Source organism: Triticum aestivum, chromosome 7B (genome assembly GCF_018294505.1).
Source record: "Triticum aestivum cultivar Chinese Spring chromosome 7B, IWGSC CS RefSeq v2.1, whole genome shotgun sequence".
NCBI lineage: Eukaryota > Viridiplantae > Streptophyta > Magnoliopsida > Poales > Poaceae > Triticum > Triticum aestivum.
In genome coordinates, this window is record NC_057813.1 from 90,775,483 (window position 1) to 90,799,296 (window position 23,814).

Below are 23,814 nucleotides of genomic sequence, written 5' to 3' on the forward strand. Positions count from 1 at the left end.
AGTATATCGATCACACGCGTTATGAGCAGACCGTTATAGTTTTAATATAGTCTTTTTTTGAAACAGCAAAGACTCCGCTTTACTTGTCCTACAGGAGATGGCCCACCAGAATGGTACTACTGACTCTGGTAGGAAGACCACTCGCGTAAGTACACAACAACGAGGTTTATCGTGCGATCTATTTTCCAGCAATTTAAAAATGACTATTTCTTTCATCTTCTCTAGGATTCAATACAGCTCAGAAAGAACCTGCTGGTCCAGATGCTCACGATAAGAAATAATGAAGCTGCTGGAAACATACCAGATGAAATTAAAGCGGCATTGAGGGTTTTATACGACTGAATATGGTCAATTGCATTTTCGTATGTCGCAGATAAATGTCTACTATATCTTTGTTAGGGATCGTATTGAGAATTATCTATTTGGCAATACGGATAGCTATAATATGCATTGGATCGTATATGTAGGTTTAAATACTTTTTTTGTTTTCAATATATTAAATATTTGAACAAGGGAATAAAATGCCCATCAGGCCCAGAGGCTGCCTTCCGGTTGGCAGAGTTAATGACCTCCCATATAGAGGGATAGATAGAGAGACCACACTCCTGCTTATCCCCCAAAAGAGATGAGAAGAATTCTACAACATGGCATATGATGAGGGATTGACCCGAAGTCGTAACTACATGTATGATAAGGCTATCTAAAACATTATCTTCTACTACCATTGTATGGGCGCTGAAGTAGGTCATTGGGGAGTCCCCTTTAAGAGTCCAATTGAGGGTACCACGCTGACGCCAATTGATCTCTCATTGCTGATGCAGCTGCACCAGAGCGGATTCAAGGTTTTATCGGACTGACCAATCATGCTCCGAGAAGCCTATCGCATCTGCTAAAAGGTCCAAGCCCGCGATCTGGCCCTATAATGAATTTTACTCCCTGCGGGTCTCCGCTTATCTGTTAAGAGACCAGCCCCTAAGAAACTTACGAAGATCATACGAGCATTTGTGCCAGTAGTCCATGGGACCAAAGGATCAATGTGAATTTTTTAGAAGGCTATAAATCTTGGTGGCAATAATATTGATTAATACCACCACTAGAAGCCAGGAAGCATCGAACTTGAAGCGGGAAGAGGTCATAGATTGGTTTAAGCCATCGTCCAATATGATGGGAGCATCAACTACATACTTTTAAATTCTTTTTTTTTATTTTGGATATATTAAACATTTATTATGCGACGCAGCCTATAACTCGAAATATCATGTCAATTAAAACTGCAAAGTCATGAACTAGCCTGATGGCAATACGAACTATATATAACTAACACGACAATGCCTACTTATCAACATCGGTGTAAAAGAAAAGCACTTGTCATAAATCTATGGCTGATGGAAAGTAATTACCTCGTACTCAAAGCTTATTGTAAGTCAACAATCATTTCCTGCATGCTTTACCTGCAAATTAAAGTGGAGCTTGACCCTATTATCATGATGTAATGGACTCAAGTTATTTAAATGATGTGGATCTTACTCTTACATGAGAAGGCATCAAGGCTGTCCCTGATTGTAGATTGACCAAGCTTAGGTTGGTAAATGAACACATTTACACTGAAAACAGAAACATGTAATACCATACATTAGTTTCAAGTAATTCCCATGTTACCATGAGCACGACGAGTTCAAGAAAGAAGAAAAAATCTCATACCAGTCTAACGGGATTTATTCTAATAGCTACATGACGAATGTCTTGTAAAGTGAGTTCATATGCAGTCGAACGGGACGTATAATAATAGCTGCCAAATCAAAACATCAATAGATAACTACAATTAGTTTATATACAGCCAAGCAAACAAGTGACATAAAAAGTCCAAAGCATTATTTTTCAGTGAGAAAATAAGTGATCAAAAAATTCAATATAATTTCACTTTTACAACTTTAATATTTTAATAGACAAATCACAAATTGTATCTATTGCATTTTTTTGTGCAAAACTATTTTGTTTAAAAAATATTTTGTAACTTAAAGAAATACTAAAGAAATACATCATAAAAACTATTTTGTAACTTAAAGAAATACTAAATAAACAAATTTGTTTTAAACATGTTTGGATCTTTTACATCTTCTCTGATTTATTAGCAGACATACTCCGTTGCAATCCTTCGGTGTATAGATTATTATGAGTTAATAAATTAAATATTCCACTTTGTCTGTGATAGTAAAATAAGATTGTATTAAATCTACAGATATGATTACCCTAATAAAGATATAATGCTTGTACATACAGACGACCACGGGGAGGAGGAAAAGGAAGTATATTTTACTTCCTTTCCTGTTGTATTCACAGACAAAGTGGGCTGAAATAATGTAATCGGGAATATATTATCTGATACTGGTAGAAAGATCAGATCCGTCCACAATTTATAACATGTTATAGATGGAAATGAATAACTGCTTTAATTAAACGACGTTGATCATTTGGAAGGCAATATCAACTCTCCAATTTATTAGATGTCACGGTAACAAAATTATAAACTCCATCTGCCTACTATTTAACCACCCACCCAAACTCACATATATCCCATCAGCAATTTCCGATCGAGAAGTAAAGAACTAAATTTCTATATCCAATGGAGGCGATCATTGGGAACGCTGCACATGCACCTGAAGAGGGTGCGCCTGCGGCCCAGGAGGATGTTCCCGGTCCCCAGGAGGATGTGCCTGCGCCCATGGATGTTTTGCACCCACCAATGCATGCCGTTGAAGATGCACTACAAACATATTTCACTTTATCATGGGCATTCGAGACCAAGATACATTAAAGTAAGTTGTCTTATTATACATTATTTTACTATATACAGATAATGCTGGAAAACTGTTTTACACACCAAGGTAAGATAGCTAGATGGGCAATCTTAAAACATTCATATGTACATGTATAAGTTTTTTAGTTCAATCCGACGCTACATGAAGAGTGACATGCACAACCCATGAATTAAGGTTCTAGATTTGATACGTGTATGTACATCTAGGTGAGGACAATCTGACCTCGTGCAATGTCATGCGATCTAAACATGAATTCGGTTTATAGGTTAGTATAGACAAAGTTAAACTAGAAGACGACCATTGATGTCTTTTGTTGGGCATTTTTTTCCAGCTTAATATGGATAAGAAGCTCCCGGCCGTACCAGATCGACATCAGCCTCCGAATGATCCAGGACACCCTTTTTTTCATACAAAACTTCATCCCGAATGCTTCAACCTTGTTGTACGTAAGCTTGCCAGCGCTGAATTAGAGAGGACCGCAGGCACCAACTGGGTTGGGAGCAAACATTATTTCGACTTGCAGTTTCATGCTCAGTCACAGGCCCTGAGGTACTCCTGGATGACTCAAGGAGAGCGCATCACGACGCTGATTAACTATGTTGTGGTCCAGCCTCTTCCTAAATATGATGTGTTCAACTCTATAATTATAAGAGAAGCTCATTCCTAAAGTTAGTTTTACTTACTATAATAGCAATTGATATGTGTCGATCTGCCACAGTATCTACTATCCTTGAAACTTTCGGATTCGTCATACGGGTTACTTGTAGTCAACCGGCTGAGGAGGAGGGTTGTCGTGATGGATCCGTCCTTCAACACGTTTGATCCTGAAGATAGCACTCATAACATATTGATGAGGAAGGAAATCACACTGCTGAAGGAAGAATTCAACACTGTGTTGCAGACTAGGATCGCTGGTTGGAATAACCAAATCATGGATTGGGAACAAGATACCATGTCCTGTGCTGCTCGTCGGTAAAATACTAAATTTATCACATATATAAGATGCAGACCTTTATAATGTTTAATATTTATTTATTTTGTCGCAGCAAACACTCCGGCTTCTTTGTGCTACAGGAGATGGCCTACCAGATTGGTCGTTTGCGTAGCATGGGCTGGATGAACACTACCGTAAGTACAAAAAAGATGAGTTGATGTGTGCTAATTAAAATCCAACCAGTTTATTAAATGTTTTGAGTTTTTGCACCTTTCCTAGGATCCTATACAGCTCAAACATCAAGCTACGGTCCACATGTTAATGTTCAAAGGCAATGAAGCTGCTGCAAACATCCCGCCAGAGATTAAGCGGCCCTGAGGGTTTTAAGCAACTGAAGAAGGACTGATGCATGCAGATATGCCAAGAAAGTTTGCCTACACTACAGATTTTTTATGGAACGTTTTGATAATTATTTATTTTTGATATGAATAATTAGATAATAAGTTAGTGGGGTCCTCTATAGACGTATGTTCAAAAAGATTAGGATGTTTTGGTATTATCAACCTATTCGAACTTTATGCTGTTTTGGTATTATTGAAGTTTGGTTTTATTACCATATTGTTGGATTATTAATCTATTTTGTTGCAACATCATGAACGAATCATTTGGTTTTCTGCCATGACTGAGCATTTAGCTCCATTTCGGAAGCTGTACTGGTGTAATAGGGCTTGACGCTAGACTAGATGAGCAGCCAGAGTTTAATGTTCTACGGCAAATGCATGTGTGTGCAGAGGATATTTACATCTTTCGGCGGCAGCATTGTGCCTCCAACTGTTTCTGCACCTACTATCATTTTCCGCCGTTAGAATCACTCCCCATGCCGATCTTGATAGTAGATCCCCGTGCCCCTTTCCCGATCGCTGCTCTTTCCCTAAAAAACCCCACTGGTTTCCAGCGCCTCCAACCACAACTAACTATCGCCCACACTGCTCATGTCGCCTAAGGCAAACCGAAGAAGGATGTGGAGGCGGAAGTATGTTAGATATGGATCATTATTGGCTTGGACGTCGACGAACGGTCGTTGACAGGGCGGGGGTGGCGCATCAAGAGTTATCCTTCTTCCTCCATTATCATATTCCACTAGATTGCCGGTACCATGCCCCTCTCACTCGCCCTATGTTCTGACCTCTGCCACGCTAGGAATTTGAGATGTGCAGCAATACTATAAGGAAGAAGAGAACGAGCAAGAAGCCGAGGTATTGGGTACAGCATCCGGGACAAGAGCAGGTCTTAGCCACGCATTCATGGCGCAGGTGAAGATAAATTCAGCCATTTCCTCAGACAGGCTTTGCTCTGTCGGCGGCGCGGTCAGAGAGCATATTGAAGGAGCGCGCCGCCGGCCTGCTGTACGCAGTAGGTGCCTTGGTGTGCAGTGTCACGACTGCGCCCAAGCATGGAGATGGGTTTCCTGTAAGGTCGTGAAGCATGCGTGTTGTCGTGCTGCCGGCTGTGCTCTGCTCTGCTCACGGAGGATGCAGAGGGGTTGATGGCTTTGGCGCTGGAAAGAGGAAGCTGGTTGTGCTCGATTCGGTGGTTCAGATAACATACTATGTAGCCTGTACTATTCCTCTATGTCTTCCTCCCGCCTAATTGCTCTGTGTATGACAGTTATTCCCTGACTATTTGTGTGCACAGATCAAAGTAACAATAGCAAGGAAAATTTGAAATATGTGGGACCATGATTAAACTCGATCTGTTTAACTCCCTCTCAAGTCACAGTTTGGTTTGGACTTTATTGGGGGAGCTAATGTCGATTTGTAGTGATTAATCATCCATTTGATTGAAAGAACCGGTGGTCTTGGGGATCTCTAGGTGGCAGAAGATAGACATTTGGTGTCTTTTTGTTGCAAATATTTAGAGGTTGCTAGGTAGGCCAAGATTTATCAATTTACTGGAATATTCATATGTTGTATGTGGTCCTAGGCTGACACGAAATGCTGAATCGTAGCAGTGAATGCAAATTTTATTACATGTATAGTACGTAGCAGATTTATAACTTAATATGCTTGTATAAATCCTACAACTCCCACATTAACACACGAGCAACCCTAAATAGTAAAGTACATCCACGATCAAAAGATCCATAAAGTCATGAATTATAATTGGCAAAAATAACTATAGGTAAATACAACGTCAATTAGTACTGATCAACATCAACGCTAAAATAAAATGTTGATTCCATAAATCCACAATTAGTATTGGTTACCTTTGGCATCGGGAAACCATGGATAATCTGGAATTGACAGCATTCATCTAACATGTGTGGTCTCTCAGATATTACAACTGCAACAAGCATAATGAGACTGTACATTACTACCAAAGTATGGAATGAAGTATTAGTACAAACTGTTAAATCATACAAAATTAGTAATTGTGGAAGATGAGTAGTGTGCATGCTGTGATTTTTGTTTGTTGTAGCTAAATTTGGCATGCAAGCAATGAACATCTTTTTATTTAATTAATACAGTAATTTAATTAATTAGAAAGTTATGATTATTTTGTTATTTGCTTATTTATTAACGGGTGTGCATTTTATGGAAAAAGGAAAGAGATCTGCACCATCAACAGTGGTATATATGGTAGAAAACATTGTTATATATGGTAGAACTATATTCAGCTTTGATCTGCTACCCAGTTATTCTCCGCATGTCCTACCTATATATATGTTAACCTTCTCTGCCATCCCTCCTCCCCCTCCTTGCTCTTCCTTCGGCCATCAGAACAGCTGACCTGGACGAAAATTTCCCAAGGAGTACCTTGTGTAAGCAAGGAGCATCTTTAAGGCGACTTCCTCTAGGTACGAACAATTCTGGATCTTTATATTCTCTAATAGTGTTATATTTCTTATACTAGGATCATCTTTGGTTGAGATATTCTATCAAAAGTATGATTTATCTTGCATTTCCTGTATGTTCATCTACAAAATTTTGCTGGCAATTATGAACACGCCATTTTCTTAAGCACATTATATAGCAAAATTAGCATGCATGGAATTCTTAACATGGCAGAGATCAAAAAAACAATTATGAAAATCTTAATATTATGATAGTCATAATAATAAGTCCTTTCATGTAATAAAAGCCCTGTGCTTTGCACCGGTGTTAAGAATTTTCGGGTTTTGTTTAATTCAATCCTAAATTTCACAAACAACAATTATACACTGCTAGAAATTGAAAAGAAATCATACATGAAAATGGTTTATACTAATCTTAGTTCTACTATGGTTACTTTCACATGAAGAATTTTAGTCCTCCATACAATATTTCCAGTAAAATGCATAGGCATCAAAATATGAAGAGTAAAGCACCCACATTAATAATAGGAGCTGTCAATATGGATAGCTTTCAATTGGAAGAGGACATGGCTGAGCATTAAATTAAAAGAGAGGACACAACCTAAAATCTTTTTCCACATGGATAATAAAAATTAAAATTGGAGAACGAAAAATAAGAAGAAGCCCTCACATATAATCGACATGTTGAAGGTGAGGGAGCTGACATATACATCCTCTGTTCGCCACATGCATCCCAGTTCGCTCTGGCCCTCATCAGTACATCAGGGCAATGGGTGCCAGTGCTGCTCCTGCAAATGTTAATGTGGCCTTCACAAGTGGGTCTGGTTCGTAATAGCAGTGGCTAATAATAGGAAATCAGTAAACATGTTACTTTGAGATATGCATTCCAAATAATTCATCCTCAGGTGATAACTTTTCTTGGGAGTGTACTTTTGTGATAATTTGGTAAATTTGCACAAATTCAAATTAAAGCAGTTGATTCTGCATAAGCTAATTATATGGCACACCACAATCTACGATAGTTTAACCTCCATTGGTTCATGACTTGTTTTCTGAACACCTTACGCTTTGTTTGGATGTCCGTATTGAAGAGCTCTGTATTGAATTGGACTGAAATTCCAATTCAGTGAGGAAACTGAAATGGCATGAATACGAATTCGCCTGTTTGGTTGTTCACTGAATTGACCCTTGAAATGCTTTTGAGGTTTCAATACCGAATCATGTTTGGATGACAAAGTTTGGAATTGCATGGCTACATCACAATGAAGATTATAACTTGTTCTACATGACTCAAAACTGAAATCTTCTTACACATGACTAAAATTAAATGAATATATAGCAGTAAAAAATAATAAATATTCTACCAGATAGTACTTCTGAGGTGCACAAACAATCACATAGATACAGAGTCATCTAATTATCAATCCACAAGCAGTCTACTAGCAGCACAAGGTCATCTCAATTTGTACTGCTGAAATTCAGAATAGGGCATCCAGCTTGATACTCCTCAAATTAGGCATACGCAAGCACTGTACTACTTCACCTATCTAACATGCAATGTTCATTCAGTAAGAGAGGCAATCACTGAATATTTCTGGTACACATGAGCTTCAGTAAAAAAGTCAGCAAGTATTCAAGTCCTCAAATTACTTATCTGCACTAACTGCAGTTCAATCCATTTGCTAGTTCACTATGTACAGATAATGGGCAGCCTGCCACGGTCACCGCTGGTTATCACCCCTTGCACCTGTACCTCTATCCTCTTGCTTCACATGGCCATGAGACGCGATGGTATGGTGGTCGCCGCCGCCGTCGGATAGGATGGTGGACGCCGCCGGGCTTCCTCTCGTCCACCGGCCGGGGTGGGGATGGAGACCGGTCTCGATGGTGGTCGCCGCTGGAGACAGAGACCAGGAGCGGAGGGGTGCGGTATGGGCGGAGCAATCAGGACAGGGGATGGAAGGAGAGGGGGAGACAGGGGACGGACAGATCTGCGCCGCCGCCGAGCGCCGCGGTTCGTCGCCGCCGCTCTGGTAGCTAGGTTGCCCCGATATCCCCTCTCGTCTCCCTTCTTTTCTTTTCTGGTCGCTGGGATCGAACGGGTTTGCGGGAGATGGGCAATTCAGAGGAAAACGGAGCGGGAGCCCTCCGAATCGTGGGAGGGAGCTTTACGTGGTAGGCAAAACAACCCTGAATTGGCCCTGTGTTTCCAATACGAATTCGGTGTACAACCAAACATCTGTATTGAGGTCACATGATTACCAATTCCATTTCCTTGGCTGCAATGGAGACATCCAAACGGGGCGTTATGGTATTTGATAACATAGCAACAGCTGACCAATAAAGGATTTCTTAGAAAGTTAAGTAAAAACATACACCATACCTAGCAACAGGTGCATGAAAGGTGCACAGCTGTACCCCTTCTATAAAATGGTCAATGTCTTCTGTTATCCGTCATGCACAGCAAGACGGTCTGCAACATATTGAAAAAAATGCTCAAAGTTGTAGCAAACATCTGCACAAACCCTATAATAATGCTCAAAGTACTATAGGTACATCTCCAAAAACCCTAGCAAACATCTAGCAAACATCAGCAGAAACCCTAGCTAACATCTAGCAAGCATCTACACAAACATATGGAAACTAAAATGCTCAATGTTCAGTTCAACATATGCACAAAACCTACAAAATCTCTACTCCTAATGGAGCAGTTGGTAGTCTCCGTCGGTCAATTTTCGTCCCACCATTTTCGTCCGGTTTTTCGTCGGTTAACCTTCGTCACATCCCTACTGCCACGCCTTCGTCCACCGGTTTACGAAAGAAAAAAAATAGCCCAGCCACCCCGCAGTCCCGCACGACCTTGCCTCCTCGATCCCACCTCGACATCCATCTCGCCGCCACCTCCTGCTCCGCCCCGCCGTGCACCGCCCGCCGCCACCGTGCCTGCGCCGCCGTCCTCCCTATCGACTCCGCTGTCCGAATCCCGCCGCCGCCGCGCCTGCGTCCCTCCCCAAACTTTGCATCATCCTCCGCGATCCAGATCCAGATCCCATCCGCCGCCCGCCCCGCCCCATGGGGGGCTGCCACGCCAAGCCGCGCACCCGCCACGTCGACGGCGCCTCCCGCCGCCGCCCGCGCCGGCCACGCCGCCTCCACCCTCCCCCTGCGGCGGAAACCTTCTCCCAAGCCGCTGTGGAAGGCACCGGAGAAGCCTCCGGCCGCTGACCCGACCAAAGAGGATGAGTTGCAGGGCGCAAAGAAGGACGCGGGGGCCGCCACTGCTGTTGGCGACGGCGGCGCTAGGAAGGGGAACTCGTCCCCATTGCCGCCGCCGAGGAAGCTGCAAGATGCGCCGGCGGTGAACCTCAACGCGTCCTGCTCCTCGGAGGCCTCCGTGGAGTCGCTCCGCGGCCGGGCCCCAGGCGGAAGGACGGAGAGGGGCTGGTCCCGGCCGACCGCGCCCAAGCGTGGGAAGGCTGTGTCTAAGGTGGTGGAGAAGCATGCTGATGTCGCGGAGGTTGCCGCTCCGGTGACGCCGGAGGCCGTCCGAGGGAGGAGCCGGTGCGCCTGGGTGACTCCGACCACCGGTGAGTTCTTGCTTCCTGAATCCTGATGGCTTGCAATTTATGCTTGTTCAGACGCCGCGGATCCCCACGGACGCCGCGGCAGGGCATGGTCGCGTTAATCGCATGGAGGGTCGCGTCGAGGAAAGCGACGACCTCGCAGGCACCGGGTCAAGCGGCTGGCCCTTCTTACGCGATGGCGCCGTTCTTTTCTTCCCCGGCAGAGATTGGTGCCGCCATGGCCGTATCATGGATTTTGTCTGCGTGCCATCCGTGCCCCTCTGACGATGCCCTGCATCGCCACTGATTTGGGAGTCTGTTATTTTTTTTTGCGCTGGATCCTGATTTGGGCGGGATTTTTTTCCCAGGCATTGAGAGCGCGCTGGACAGCGGGAACTGTCGCGTCAAGGAGGACGCCATGGACGGCGGATCCTGGGCGCTGCACGTTGCTGCCGGCCACGGGAGGATGCCATACCCTTTGGGCGCAACAAACTCTTGGCCATAGCCTCTTCCGCTTTTCACAACAAGTTAATTCTCTCTACACTAGCATTAGTACTATTCAGTAATCACCGCTCTAGGCTTCTGAATAAATTTTTATATGAGATCTAGCCGGTAATCGTGCAGGCTTTTGTCTAAAGTTTTTTCTTTTGCAATTTGAAATGTATAGTAAGTTTGAATATCACATAAATGGTTGGCATCTAATTTTCCATCATGTTATTTACGCATAAGACTTGTATCTCCTTTCTACTGACTAATGGTGAATAGACTCCTTTTGTGAATTAAGAAAATTCAGAGATGATAATGATTGTAGCTTGCATTGCATGTACGGTGGTGTACCTCTTGAGTTGGAGAATATCTTAGAATTCATTGACTTGCAGCTATGGCAATGACCAACACAGTTTTTTCGTTTTCTTTTTTGTTCCCACGTTCTGGTTGGTGCTGGTGTAGATTTTCTTCTTCAATAAAATACATAGAAGCAAATCAGACTGGTCGCAAATATCATGCTACTTCACCAGAAATTATGTTTTCCAACTGAAATCATTTTTGTTTACTAGGCGCTAGCTATCCCTGACAACAAGGTAAGAGACATGTTGTTTCCAACTCACCCTTAGTTACAGTTGAGATACTTGCACAAAAGACGTCTGCAAATGTTTTATTTTCTTAACATTGTTTTATCATATGCTTTCATAATTTCATCAGGGAAAGAGATGCATATGAGAGGAAGAGAGCCTCCCCCAAGCTCTGTCTAGGCGATGCATGGGAAATTTGGAAATTTGGAAACTATCAAGGAGATGTCGAATGATGAATATACTCAGATACTGAGACACATTCTAAAACGTGTTTACGCAGGTTAGTCCCTGATCATCCTTATTTTTAAACCCGAAACATTCTTTATTATTGCCGGGTTCTCTATAATCCCATGTTTGCGAAGTCAATTGCTTAGTTTGATTGAGAGTACTTAAGTTAATGCGCATGTTTACTTTTCTAGATCATATATTAATTGGTTGGACTCTTCATGTACACTAAATTTGAAACTCATTATGATTCGGAAGTCCTGATAGCTTGTGACATAATTGATGTATTTTATAAGTCGTGCAATTTGTTGTTAGCAACATGTACCTGCAGATTTGGGGTAATTTCCATTTCAACATTGTTTTTGTTCTCAGACATTCTGGAGCATACTAACATACTTCGGAGAGATGTCCCAGATTTATTTTTTTGAATTTCACTAATTTCTTTCCATGGCTTCAGATTCACCAGTGCGTTCGTTACTGCCATTTTGAGTTACTATTGGTGCCTATGATTTGGATCATTAACAGTTCAATTTGTTTAGGTGATGGGGCTGCTGCCAGCTTGGGCCCGCTCAAGAACGGCGACTCTACAGGAGGGGGGTGGAGTCGCGGAAGCTCCTGTGCTATTGGGAGCGACGGTTCCACAACGAGCCGGTCTTTCGTCACCGGCGAGTTGGAGGATGTCCAAGGCCGGAAGTGTTCGTCACCACTGAGCCGCGGTAAGTAAGGAATTTTCCAGAGAGTGGTGGATGAATTTTTTTTCTCCAAATGGTGGTGGATCTATGCATGTCTGTATTTTCATGGCCTTTTTGTGCTTGATCCATCCATTTTACATTATAAATTGATTGTATCGGCTGCTGCAGCGATGATGGATTGTATTGTATCAAACCTTCTGGTTAACTGATGTCGGAGCCATGGAATAAAAGCGAAAGCATGATCTTAGTTTAGTTATGTGCGTAAAAAAGCTCATGTACATATGTGACTTAAATATGTAGTTGCAGTCTCACACAAAGGAAGAGAGAAGATAAATTGATGTCAATGAATTGTGAATGGAAATAAAAACACCAGACTGAATTATGTACTCTTTTTTTCCTAGCTTAAATTATTTATTGATATTGTACTACACCCTGTTATTCTAATTTTATACACTTCTTTCTTGCCCAAAAATATATTAATTGGTTCTTAGCTTCCTAAAACTCAGGAATATTTTATCTTTCTCATACATTTTAATTCATTTTATGCAGTCTGAGATAATACTGACGCGATGTCCAGATTTGGATGTCTCATCTCTGAACATTTGAAACGCCGAGTACTCCATGAAAGCTTGCCTAGCCCTTTTGCGCAATATTATATCTTTGGACGTTTGCACTTCCGCGGCTCTAGACATGAGCTTCCTTATATGGTAAGAAAATGCTGGTCGAGAGCTCCATTCAGCTTGTGGAAATAAGTAATCTCCCATATTTATTAAATTTGCTTGCTTTGGTATGTCACTTTATCTATATTTGAAATAGGATATTCTTTGATATGTAATTTTAGGAAATAGTTGGTTTTCAATCTTTTTGCTTGAGATTCAGAGATCCAAAACTGCCTGATACAATGGCTACTCTAATCAATAAAATGAGTTACATATATATTCAGAAACTATGTTGATCAGGCTACTTATATGCATTGGAAAACCATTAGGTTCCTTGTTGCATTAACATTGACATCCACAGTTACTTCTCTGTACATATCTATAATGTAGATAAAATGTATATCCTCTAGCTCTCATGTGTTTTAGTCTCTCTTTTTTCTTTATGTTGTATCACCAATGATGAGAGAGAGAGGGGCCATGGAGAGGGAGAGAGAGAGGTCTAAGTGATTGTAGCCGTACCAGTTTCATGTTTCCATGTATGACATTATAATAGATAGAAAACAGTAACTTTGTGTGGGTTGTTTATACTAAATACTTCTAACATAATAATCTACATGTATAAATTGTTTATGCCCATTATTTGCGTACACACTATACCATAGTATTTTAGTAGTGCACCCTATAAAAAAAGCATCAATGCATATGATCCCTTATATCTCACTTCTTTCTTTACATGTGATTTTCTACCTTCAAAAGGTAACATGAGCACCTTGATTTCCTATCTGTTTAGACACATATTTCTTCAGGGGTTATTTTTTAAACATCCACAACTCCTGCCTCTTACTTAATACACAACATTCCTAAAGCTTCCCAAAGATAGTACATGTTTAAAATAGTTTACGTCTTTTAGTTTTACAAGCTCCCTAAAACTAAACCTCTGTGGAATAGGTGTGCCTGCCTGCTTTAAAATGTGAGCTACTCATATAGATATTTTTTTCCTCATCATTCTTAAGTATTTCCTCTAAATTGATGTGAAATTTTGTGCATTCCCTTTTTTGTTCGTGCATTCCTTTTTTCAATTATATTGGATCCTTGTCAGAATTGACCCATATTGTAGAATAGATATAAAAAGCCGGTTGACATTGTATATACTATTCAATCAACCTTATCTTATTCTAAAGAATATGTGTGTCGGTTTTGATTGTTGTTTTATCTTCTCCTTTTTTAGCAAGTATCTAATGCATATACATGAGTTCATATTAATTATCTTATTTACATTCACATACTAATATATTCATGATATTTTTTTTTTGCATTGTAGAGTGCTAGCGCGCTACATTGCAGAGAAAGCTTTGAGAAAATGCTTTGTTCGGATGATAGACAAGAATAATCAATCCTCATTCCAAGGTTAGATTTGTACTTCCTTCCCAATTCTTCTTTACAAAGGACCAATCCTCTTACTTTATCCATTCATGTTGTCTTAATTTTGTTCCTTCATAGAAAAACATTTTCTCATTTCAATCTTTCTCCATTTGGTATGAGTATGGCACATGCTCTTAATTTTTTTTGACTATTCTTGGTTGATTAATGGTTGGTGTATTGCCTTCCACTTTGGATTATTCCCAATCCTCTTGCTTAGGCTATGTGTACCATTCTGTCACATGCCGCCATTGATCTGAGCAAAAATTAATGTAGATGAACCGAGCTATTTTATTGTAAGCTGTGTACAGAACTTCATGGGAAAATAATCATGTAGTTAATGTTTTATGCCATATATATCCAGATAGGTGAATCCTCGCAAGTTGGTCCCAGTATCTAAATAGGATTGTGCCAACCTAGAGCCTTTTCAGATTGTAGCAACTCTGTTTGGGGTTTCCTTCTACCTAATCAAGGCTCATTCCAGTTTGCTTTGCCCTTATCTCCTTTTCTGTCATAAATTCTTCACCTATTCAAGAAGCTCATTTTTTGTTAGTTGGAACAACTAAAAAAAATCATATCATTCTTGTTGTGACTGATCAATAGAATGAAAGGTCCGCAAAGCGTGCACTCACAAAAGCCATGTACTGTAGGCCATGTGTGAATACCTTGAAAGCTTTTTCATTGAGGCCATAATTTCAAATTATACCATCCTTTAAGAAACATTCAATCACAACAAGAGGAAATGCAGTCCATTGGCGGTCTGAAGTTCTGAACTTTGATCTCTCTATTTGAATAGTTGTTATTATTTTGTCTGTAGGCCATGAGCAAAGAATCTGGAGAGTGCCTGACGTTCCTCAACTTTTCTTATGTTCCAAATTCACTATTAGTGTTGATCATCTTCAAAGAACAGAAAACAGTATGGCAGGATTAAGATTATAATTTGTGCTCATATATTTTTTTCAAAATTCACTGCTTAATTAATTTTGTTTTAGAAGATTGAGAGAAGAGTGTAAATACATATGAACGTCATATTGATTTAAGAGTTATAGCAACACACCTGCGTCTAACTATATATAAATATCTCTATATATTCGATAGCAATACAGGTGTAGTGGTAGTAATAATGGAGACATCGTACTAACTATCCGTCAACGAGCGAGTGTTTGAATTGTTGTTGATGTGCGTTGTACATGGGCTTGGCCACTTGGATCATGAGATGAGATCAACGGACTAAATGCTTGTTTATTTGTGTTGTTCTTAATTTAACTTTATGGCAGGTTGCGAACCGGCTGCGCCATCGACGACGATGGCGAGTTTGGATTAGAAATGTGAAGATGAGAAGATAGTTGGGGAGGAAGAAGGTATAAAATCGACAATATCGTCTGATGTGCGTGCGGATCCTAATGGTACATGTTTGACGCGATCGGTGCTAACCTAATAAGATATATGCGGTGGCGCGAGGTGGGGCGGCAATGAGGCGGTTGTGCTGCATGAGGCGGCCAAGTCCAAGGCTGCACCGGGGAGGCTCCTGTTGGGGCGACGCATGGGCGGCAGCCACCCCCAAGACCCGTTAGCATAATGTCATAACGATATATTAATATTGATTGTTGTGCAAAGGAGAAGGTTATTGTTTGTAGTTATATTAGTTTATTTCCTCAATATACAATGACCTGGCTTATTCTGTGTCCAAGAGGAAGGAAAAATATATTTCTAGGTGTCATGTGACTTACCTTTTAAAAGGAATAACCTCATGCTATTCAGGCTTCACTATTTGCTTCACAGAACTATTGTAGCCATAAAAAGAAAGGCCATCATGGAGTATCTATAACATCGTTTTTCTATTATTTCTCAACTCTATGTTCCTCAAATAAGAAGTCCTATTTTAGAAGCCGAGTTGATGAAATTTGTTCCATAAGATATATGCGGTAATTTGGGATGAACCCAAATATCTCCCTTTCCTTCAAAAAATTATCCCTGGAAATATCTGTTTTGAGTAAACATTTCTTTATCTTAGGCATGTTTCAACTGCTAACCAAGCCCGGTCACAATCACATGTTTAGTGCGTTGATTCTGCCAATGTCACAATATTGGAATAACCGACATGTGTGAGTCATCTATAATCTATGAGATGGCCAAATGGACAAGATTGTTTGGAGTTGAACAAGATTCTTAGTATAATTGTGCAAGGTAGGGGGGAGAAAACACAGATTGGTGGACAGTGGGAGGAAGGAAGCAAATTGTCACGTGGTGGCCGAGAAGATGGAGGAGAGGAAGGCGATAATGAGACGCATTTGTCTACCACATGAGGCCGAGAAAATGGAGGAGAGGAAGGCGATAATGATACACATTTGTCTACCACATGACGACCATGAAGTATCATCCCATGTGGATAGTCAATGACTCCAATGTCACACTACATTTTTCTTTGTAGACTTTGTTAGCATGTGGCAACACATGGGCATTGAACTCAGATTCATTATCATGGTTTGATGGATCAAGAAATTTAGTAGCATTAATTGCAATGATGAATATCATATATCCATAAATCTTTTTTTTGCAGCAGAACATGGTCATGATGAACAGGACAGATTTTTAAAATGCCCGTGGCAACGCACGGGCATTCTACTAGTCATAAGTAATGTAACAGTATAAAGTATATAGCATATGTCCGTGATCACCTCCCAAAGTGATCACAGCCCAGTAGTATAGCATGGCAGACGGACAAGAGTGTAGGGCCACTGATGGAATACTAGCATCCTATACTAAGCATTTAGGATTGCATTGCAGGTAAGGGTATCAACTGTAGCAACAATGACAGGCTATGCAGCAGAATAGGATTTAACCGAAAGCAGTAACATGCTACACTACTCTAATGCAAGCGGTATAGAGAAAAATAGGCTATATCTGGTGATCAGGGGGGGGGGGGGGGGCTTGCCTGGAAGCTCAGCCGAGAAGGAGGGGGCGTCAACACTGTAGTCGTACTGGGTAGCAGCGGCGTCGGTCTCGGTGTCTACGAGAGAAGAGGGGGAAGAAACAATAAATATAATGCAAACATACACATATCCATGCATGACAAGACAAGTAACGGTGTCAGGTGTGCCCTAACGCGGTAGGAGGTGATACCGGCGAAGGGGGAAAACATCCGGGGAAGTATCCCCGGTGTTTCGCGTTTTCGGACAGATGAACCGGAGGAGGAAAGTTACGTGTTTGCTATGCTAGGGATGTGAGGCGGACGAACGGACTGTGTATTCGGATTCGTCTCATCGTTTTGAGCAACTTTCATGTACAAAGTATTTTCATCCGAGCTACAAATTTTTATATATTAATTTTTAAAGTTTTAATCCATATTTAGAATTAGCAGAATTAATTTATTTAGAAAATTGTAATTATAACATCAGCGTGATGTCAGCATGATGTCATCAGCCAACCGTCTGTTGACTGGGTCAACAGACATGTGGGTCCCGATCGTCATTAACTATTTATCTAATCAGATAATTATGGTTAATTAACATGGTTAATGAATTTAATTAAGAGGATTAATTAAGTTTATTAATTATCTTAGTTAATTAATTAATTTTATTATTAATTTTATTTCTATTTGTTATATTTTTTCCTTTTAAACTATTTTCGTTCTGGGGAGGGGGGGTTGGTCCCAGCTGTCTGCGGCCCATAGGCCATAGCGGGTCGGGCGCCACAGGCACCGGGCATCGGGCATCGCCCGATCGGCGAAGCCGTGCGGGGCTGGCCCCGGGCGCGGGCGCGCGGGCAGCAGCACACGGTGAGGGGCAGGGGGCTTGCGATGGCCGCCGGCGAGGCCAGCAGCAGCGGTGGTGCGTGTCAGCGGGCGCGGGAGTGAGGCTGGGAGAAGGGCAGCGGGCGCAACAGAGCGAGTCGGCCAGCGCACGGTGGGAGGAGGACACCACGGCCCGGGCGCGTGCACGCGAACGGAGGCAAGCGCGAGCGCACGCGGTGACATGCTGGGCGGGGCGGGGCCTCGGTGAGCGCGACCGACGCGCGTAAGGGGTGGTGGTCGGCCGCGGTCACGGACATAAGGGGGAGAGAGGGAGCTCACGGGGCCGTAGGGGTTCGGGCAGCGGGGCATGGGGAGGTAGACGGGGACAATAGCTTCGAGGAGGCAGTCCGGCGAGGTGGCGTGGTCGAGGCGGCGGAGCGGTCCTCGGGTGGCGGCGGTGTCCTGCGGTGTCGGGCGGCGGCATGGGCGCCCAGCTCCAGAACGGGGAGGTGGAGGAGTCGAGGAAGGGGCTGCGGGGACGAGGCAGGGCGACGGCGCGGTCGGGGCTCGATCCAGAATCGGGCGAGGGAGAGGGAGCGGAGTGTATCGAGAGGTGGGGGAAGTGGGGATAGTGGGGGTGGGTTAGGGTTTGGGGCTGGACCCGGGGGTTATACCCAGGGGAGCTGGGCCGGCCTGGTGTAGTGGCTAGCTGGGCCACTTGGCCCAGCGGGGGGGGGGGGGGGGGGGGGGGGGTGGCCTTTTCTGTTTTATTTCTAGTTCCTTTTATGTTTAGTTTTATAAACTATAAAAATAGTCTTTAAGTTAGCATTACTATATATAATACTGCCACTACAATTTGGTTATCCAATAGAAAATATTTTAACATTTTATAAATTATAAATGGCTTTTAATAATTGTTTTCCTGCTATTTTATTTATTTTAAAGCATTTAAGCATTTAGAACAATGTGGTTTCTTCACCATATATACTTATGAATTAATTGGCACATCCAGAACATTTTAGTTTCAATATTTGAAAATTGTTGTTGTTTGCCTTTATTTTGAATTTGAATTTGAATCGGTTCCTAATCAACGCGAGTTTAACAATAGTAACCGAGGTGGTGTGGCATCATTACGAGGGGGGTTCTGTAGCTTAATCACCCGGGCGTCATGATTCTCCTCCACTACAAGAAATCTCGTCCCGAAATTTAAGAGGGGTGTAAGGGGGGAAGTTCTAGTTACGAAAGTCTAACGAATCTTCTCGTCTTTGGTTGCTCTCCTCGAAGAGGTCGATCCATAGCATTGATGTCTTCACTCCTATGCCTCAATGCATCATGATGAAATTGTCGTCCTTCTTTCAGGATCTTCACTGGGCTTACGAAAGGATAAGTGGGGGGAAACTCTATAAGGCCGGATTCTAACAAAATTGATCATCGGACGGTTAACTCAGGGGGAGAAGCATAAGTATCTCTCGAATTGAAACTTAAGAAGTTATCGAGAGCAAAGTAAGAAGGTACCATGAGAAGTTTCAAACGGATAGGCAATCGTTCGATGTCTGATACAACATGCGAAAGGGGTCCAGAGCAACGAGATTGAGTATTGCGTCTGTTACCAGAATAGATCACTTGGGACGGTGGCCCGTGAATTACATATGAGGCCACGCGTGAGGAACAACTTTGGCAATAGGGTGTACAGGAGAGTCAGGTTTCGATCCCGGGAACTGTGGGTTATGGGCCCACCATGTGGGTTAAAAATAGAAAGGGGGCTGACATCTTGCACGGTCACAATAGCAAGGCATGTCAGAGGGTAGCCTGTCAGTTATGCCGGCAACAACATCGATACCAAGGGCGAGGGACGAAGAGAACCATTTTCCTGCTCGTTGAACGAGGCGGGCCAATAGGCAAGGTTCTCGTCCATCGGTGGCTACCGAAATGTCATCAACAATAGTAACAGGGTCTTGCCGATAGAATTGTACACCGAGGTATATACACAAGCAGGAGAATATTACTGCTTAGATCATATAGATCACAAGAAAGGTTAAACCAAACAATGGAAAGGAAAATGTGTTTAAACACATATATCGGGGGTATATCCTTCCCAAGGACAAGCAGAGCATGATACCCTTGGCAGGATATAATGTAGAAAACCATTTAGGTAAGGGGAGATGAAGTTCATGACATTACCCAAACAACATTGTTTGAATAATTGATAAAGAAAATTTAGCATTGTGCTTCAAATGTTTTTATTTCAAATTGGAGTACTAGTGACATGCTTCAAGATAGCACTACATGGTCTTCAAGCAAAGGTCTGACTTTGGATACACAAAGGATACATCGGAAACAATTTATCGAATAAGTCTTACAGTTTCCTCATGGAAGAATGGATAACCTTGCTAAAAGGAAACTATAACAATAGGTCCTCCGGTCAGATGTGCTAGGCATGACATCACCTTACCGGGTCACATAAAGACCATTGTTATAACTCTTGGAAAAATGTTCCAACCATCATATCAGACCGAGATTTAGATCTGATCGGTGATGGGATACCTCGGACTCAGGATGCCTGAGAAGAAAAGGTGCAAAACAAATTGATGAGACGACATTGTAAGATTCTTGGGAAATTTACTAGGAAAGCGAGTTCCGAAATAAGAGCTCATCATTAAACCAATGAAGGGATAAGGTGGTAGCTGATGAACTCAGCGACAATTAATTGAGACTCCCAAAAGATGGGTTTCCACAATTATGTGAACAAGGAGATAACATTAGTCAGATCAATGATATAATGATGTATGCTCGAGGAAAACGTACACAGTTAAACATTGGTTGAAAAGTGCACCCGAAATATGGGCTTAAGTAGCATGATCAATGTTAGAATGGTGGTTCGATAACCAATGGTCTAAGAATGAACTATCGACCACTAACTCCAAAGCAATAGGATTGCTAGTTCAATTGTCGGTATTCAGGTTAGAAACAACACGGGGATCAAAAAATGAATGGAGATGGCGAGAAGTATTACTATATCAAGAATTCTCAAGAGGTGGAGCAATTCTCACAATATCCTTGACATAAAAGATGGTAATACTCCAAGGTAGAACATAACATAAGCTGGTTAGCAAGGAGCTCCATAACATGATCAAGTTTGTGATGAAAGGAAGGTAAGGATGTTGTCGATGGTAACTCAAATTACCAAGGAACGAGGATGGCACTTATCATCAAGAATTCCATTGATATCCTGGAAGGAGTCAAAATGTTGATGATGATCATGACAATTTGTTGTCGAGAGGATCCACGAAGAAGCAATTGATCAACGACTGCATCAAGCAAAAGGACCGATGCAGCAAAAGATTATTGGAGCCACAGATACGACACAAACTCGGGGTCAAGTTTGTTGTTCGAGGTGAAACGATAAGACGAGGAAATTGACGAAAGCTTAGTTCATCGCTGGAAGTTGTGCTCCGGGAATAAGGACCATGTAGCATAGTTAAATTTAGCACGATAATGATATAGCCGATCAGGCTTGGGATGAAGTGATCGGGTAGAAACTTGTAAGCAAGGAAGATTACTAAGAGTTGCTTAATCGCGATGCGGACTCGAGTCAGTTATCGGTGTCTTTGAGTGTTTAATAACTCAGAGCCCGTGAAAAATTGGAATCAATGAGAATGTAGCACTTGATGAAGAACTCATAAGAAGTTATGCAGTTCCGTGATAATCTTGAGATACCAGGGGGGTAATACTCGACGACAAATCAAAGTAGAGGTTGGACTGGGGTATTACTCTACAGAAGACAAGTGCTTAAACTTGCACGAGAAATGGTATTTAAAGGAGAACATGGTCGGAAACCTCGATCAAATGATCGAACCACGGATACAAGATGAACTTATAACAAGGGGGTAACTATTTTTATGAGCAGCTTCCATGATAAGTTATACATCGTGTCCATGGGCATGAACACAAAGTTCAAGGTCAACTCCCACTTCTCCAATGCATAACCTTTCATTCACTCCTCGCGTTTGATGAAGTTGTAGTGCTAAAATTTTATTTGGCATAACACCATTAGAGTATGACCCGTAGAAGCTTCCGGATTTACACAGATTAGAAAAGGCATAGCTTCAACCCATCAGGGTCTCTTAGGAACATATACCACAAACTTCAGGAGTAAATAACACAAGCTCGAAAGCAGAGCATGGTTGGTCAACCAGAGGATAGGATTTACCAATGGAGAAAGAACTTCCAAAGTGATTGAATATGAAGGACTCTATCGGATAAAATCCAACAAAGGATCCGATGGTCCTCAAAGGATCTGATGTGAGCATCGGTACTCAACCAGAGGAAGAAACAATGCAAGTAGATTAGACTATAGAAACAACTGACTAATTCAAAGCTCAAATGCAAAAGAATTATGATTTCCGATCAAGGGATCAGAACCAAACCCTCTGACTAAGGATGGATAAGTTGAGTAAGCTTAGGGGTAAAATCGACAACAATTTGATTGGTCGAGATTCAGCTCATGTTTAAAATGACGTCTGAGCCGAAATGATGAATTCTAGGTTCTGACTGAGGATTGCGAGCATTCGTAACCTATTGAATCAATGGACTCAAAATGATAGTGACAAAGGTTGCCAATAAGATTACCAGACTTATTGGATTAATCATAATGCTAGCAAGCAAGAATTTCAAGAGCATTAGGTTGTTGAGGATTTTCAGAAGAACGAATGGTATTACGAAGACTTTTGTGAAATACCTGAATCAACTGGGGATGAGCGGATACTCGGTAAGTGCGAGAATTACCCGTAGGGGTATTCAGGTGACAAAGAACAGCAAGGCACTAAGCTCAAAGGATTCTCGGAACAACAGAAAGAATTTGGGGTATCTTGTAGTAACAAGATCAACTGGGAAACATTGTATGAATGACGAGTATAAGTGGTTATCTATAGGGGTTTCTCGATGGAAGGGAATTGCAAAAGCGATGGCACAAAGTATCGAGGGAACATCGGAGACTAACTTCGGAATCTTCTAGTGCATCAGGCGATCACCTGTATCGAGTGGCTCTCTAGGAGGAAGTAGTTACGAGAACCTAGAGTTAGATTTAGTAAAATCATTTAACCCGAATAGAAGAGAGCTCAGCGTCCCAGAGTAAAGATCGAGGAGTAAAAGATCCTAATACCACCCAATGGCGACGTGGGCCCGTAAGCCACACAACCATGTTAGTAAAAGTTTTTCAATGACTAGACTCGACTTCGGCCAAGGAGTTGGAAAGGGGATTCCTACAGGTAGTCGGCTCTGATACCAACTTGTGACGCCCCCGATTCAATGGTACACTAATCATGCACGCAAATGTGTATGATCAAGATCAGGGAATCACGGGAAGATATCACAACACAACTCTAAAAACATAAATAAGTAAGCATCATAATACAAGCTAGGGGCCTCGAGGGCTCGAATACAAGTGCTCGATCATAGACAAGTCAGCGGAAGCAACAATATCTGAGTACAGACATAATTTAAACAAGTTGCCATAAGATGGCTAGCACAAACTGGGATACAGATCAAAAGAGGCGCAGGCCTCCTGCCTGGGATCCTCCTAAACTACTCCTGGTCGTCGTCAGCGGGCTGCACGTAGTAGTAGGCACCTCCGGCGTAGTAGGAGTCGTCGTCGACGGTGGCGTCTGGCTCCTGGGCTCCGACATCTGGTTGCGACAACCAGGTAGAAAGGAAAAGGGAGGAAAAGAGGGAGAAAAGCAACCGTGAGTACTCATCCAAAGTACTCGCAAGCAAGGAGCTACACTACATATGCATGGGTATATGTGTAAAGGGCCATATCGGTGGACTGAACTGCAGAATGCCAGAAT

At 42.1% G+C, this 23,814-nt stretch overlaps 1 protein-coding gene across 2 annotated transcripts; it reads left to right on the forward strand.

The window, feature by feature from the left end:
* Positions 1-9,263: 9,263 nt before the first annotated feature.
* Positions 9,264-16,079, forward strand: LOC123156884 (transcriptional regulatory protein AlgP). 2 transcript variants are annotated; one of them, XM_044575078.1, is made up of 7 exons: positions 9,264-10,194; positions 10,539-10,697; positions 11,371-11,520; positions 12,005-12,181; positions 12,707-12,864; positions 14,138-14,223; positions 15,513-16,079. In XM_044575078.1, exons 1-2 carry the CDS (start codon positions 9,279-9,281, stop codon positions 10,673-10,675), a joined length of 1,053 nt encoding a protein of 350 aa, XP_044431013.1. In that variant the 5' UTR covers positions 9,264-9,278; the 3' UTR covers positions 10,676-10,697; positions 11,371-11,520; positions 12,005-12,181; positions 12,707-12,864; positions 14,138-14,223; positions 15,513-16,079. The 2 variants fall into 2 exon arrangements, with proteins under 2 accessions (XP_044431013.1, XP_044431014.1); XM_044575079.1 differs by lacking the exon at positions 10,539-10,697.
* The last annotated feature ends 7,735 nt before the right edge of the window (positions 16,080-23,814 follow it).

Bases quoted from the DNA above. Each gene is read 5' to 3' on its own strand.
- LOC123156884 (XM_044575078.1), top strand. From the start codon at position 9,279: ATGCACAAAACCTACAAAATCTCTACTCCTAATGGAGCAGTTGGTAGT. The intron at 10,195-10,538 runs GTGAGTTCTTGC...TTTTTTTCCCAG, and splicing joins CTGGGTGACTCCGACCACCG to GCATTGAGAGCGCGCTGGAC.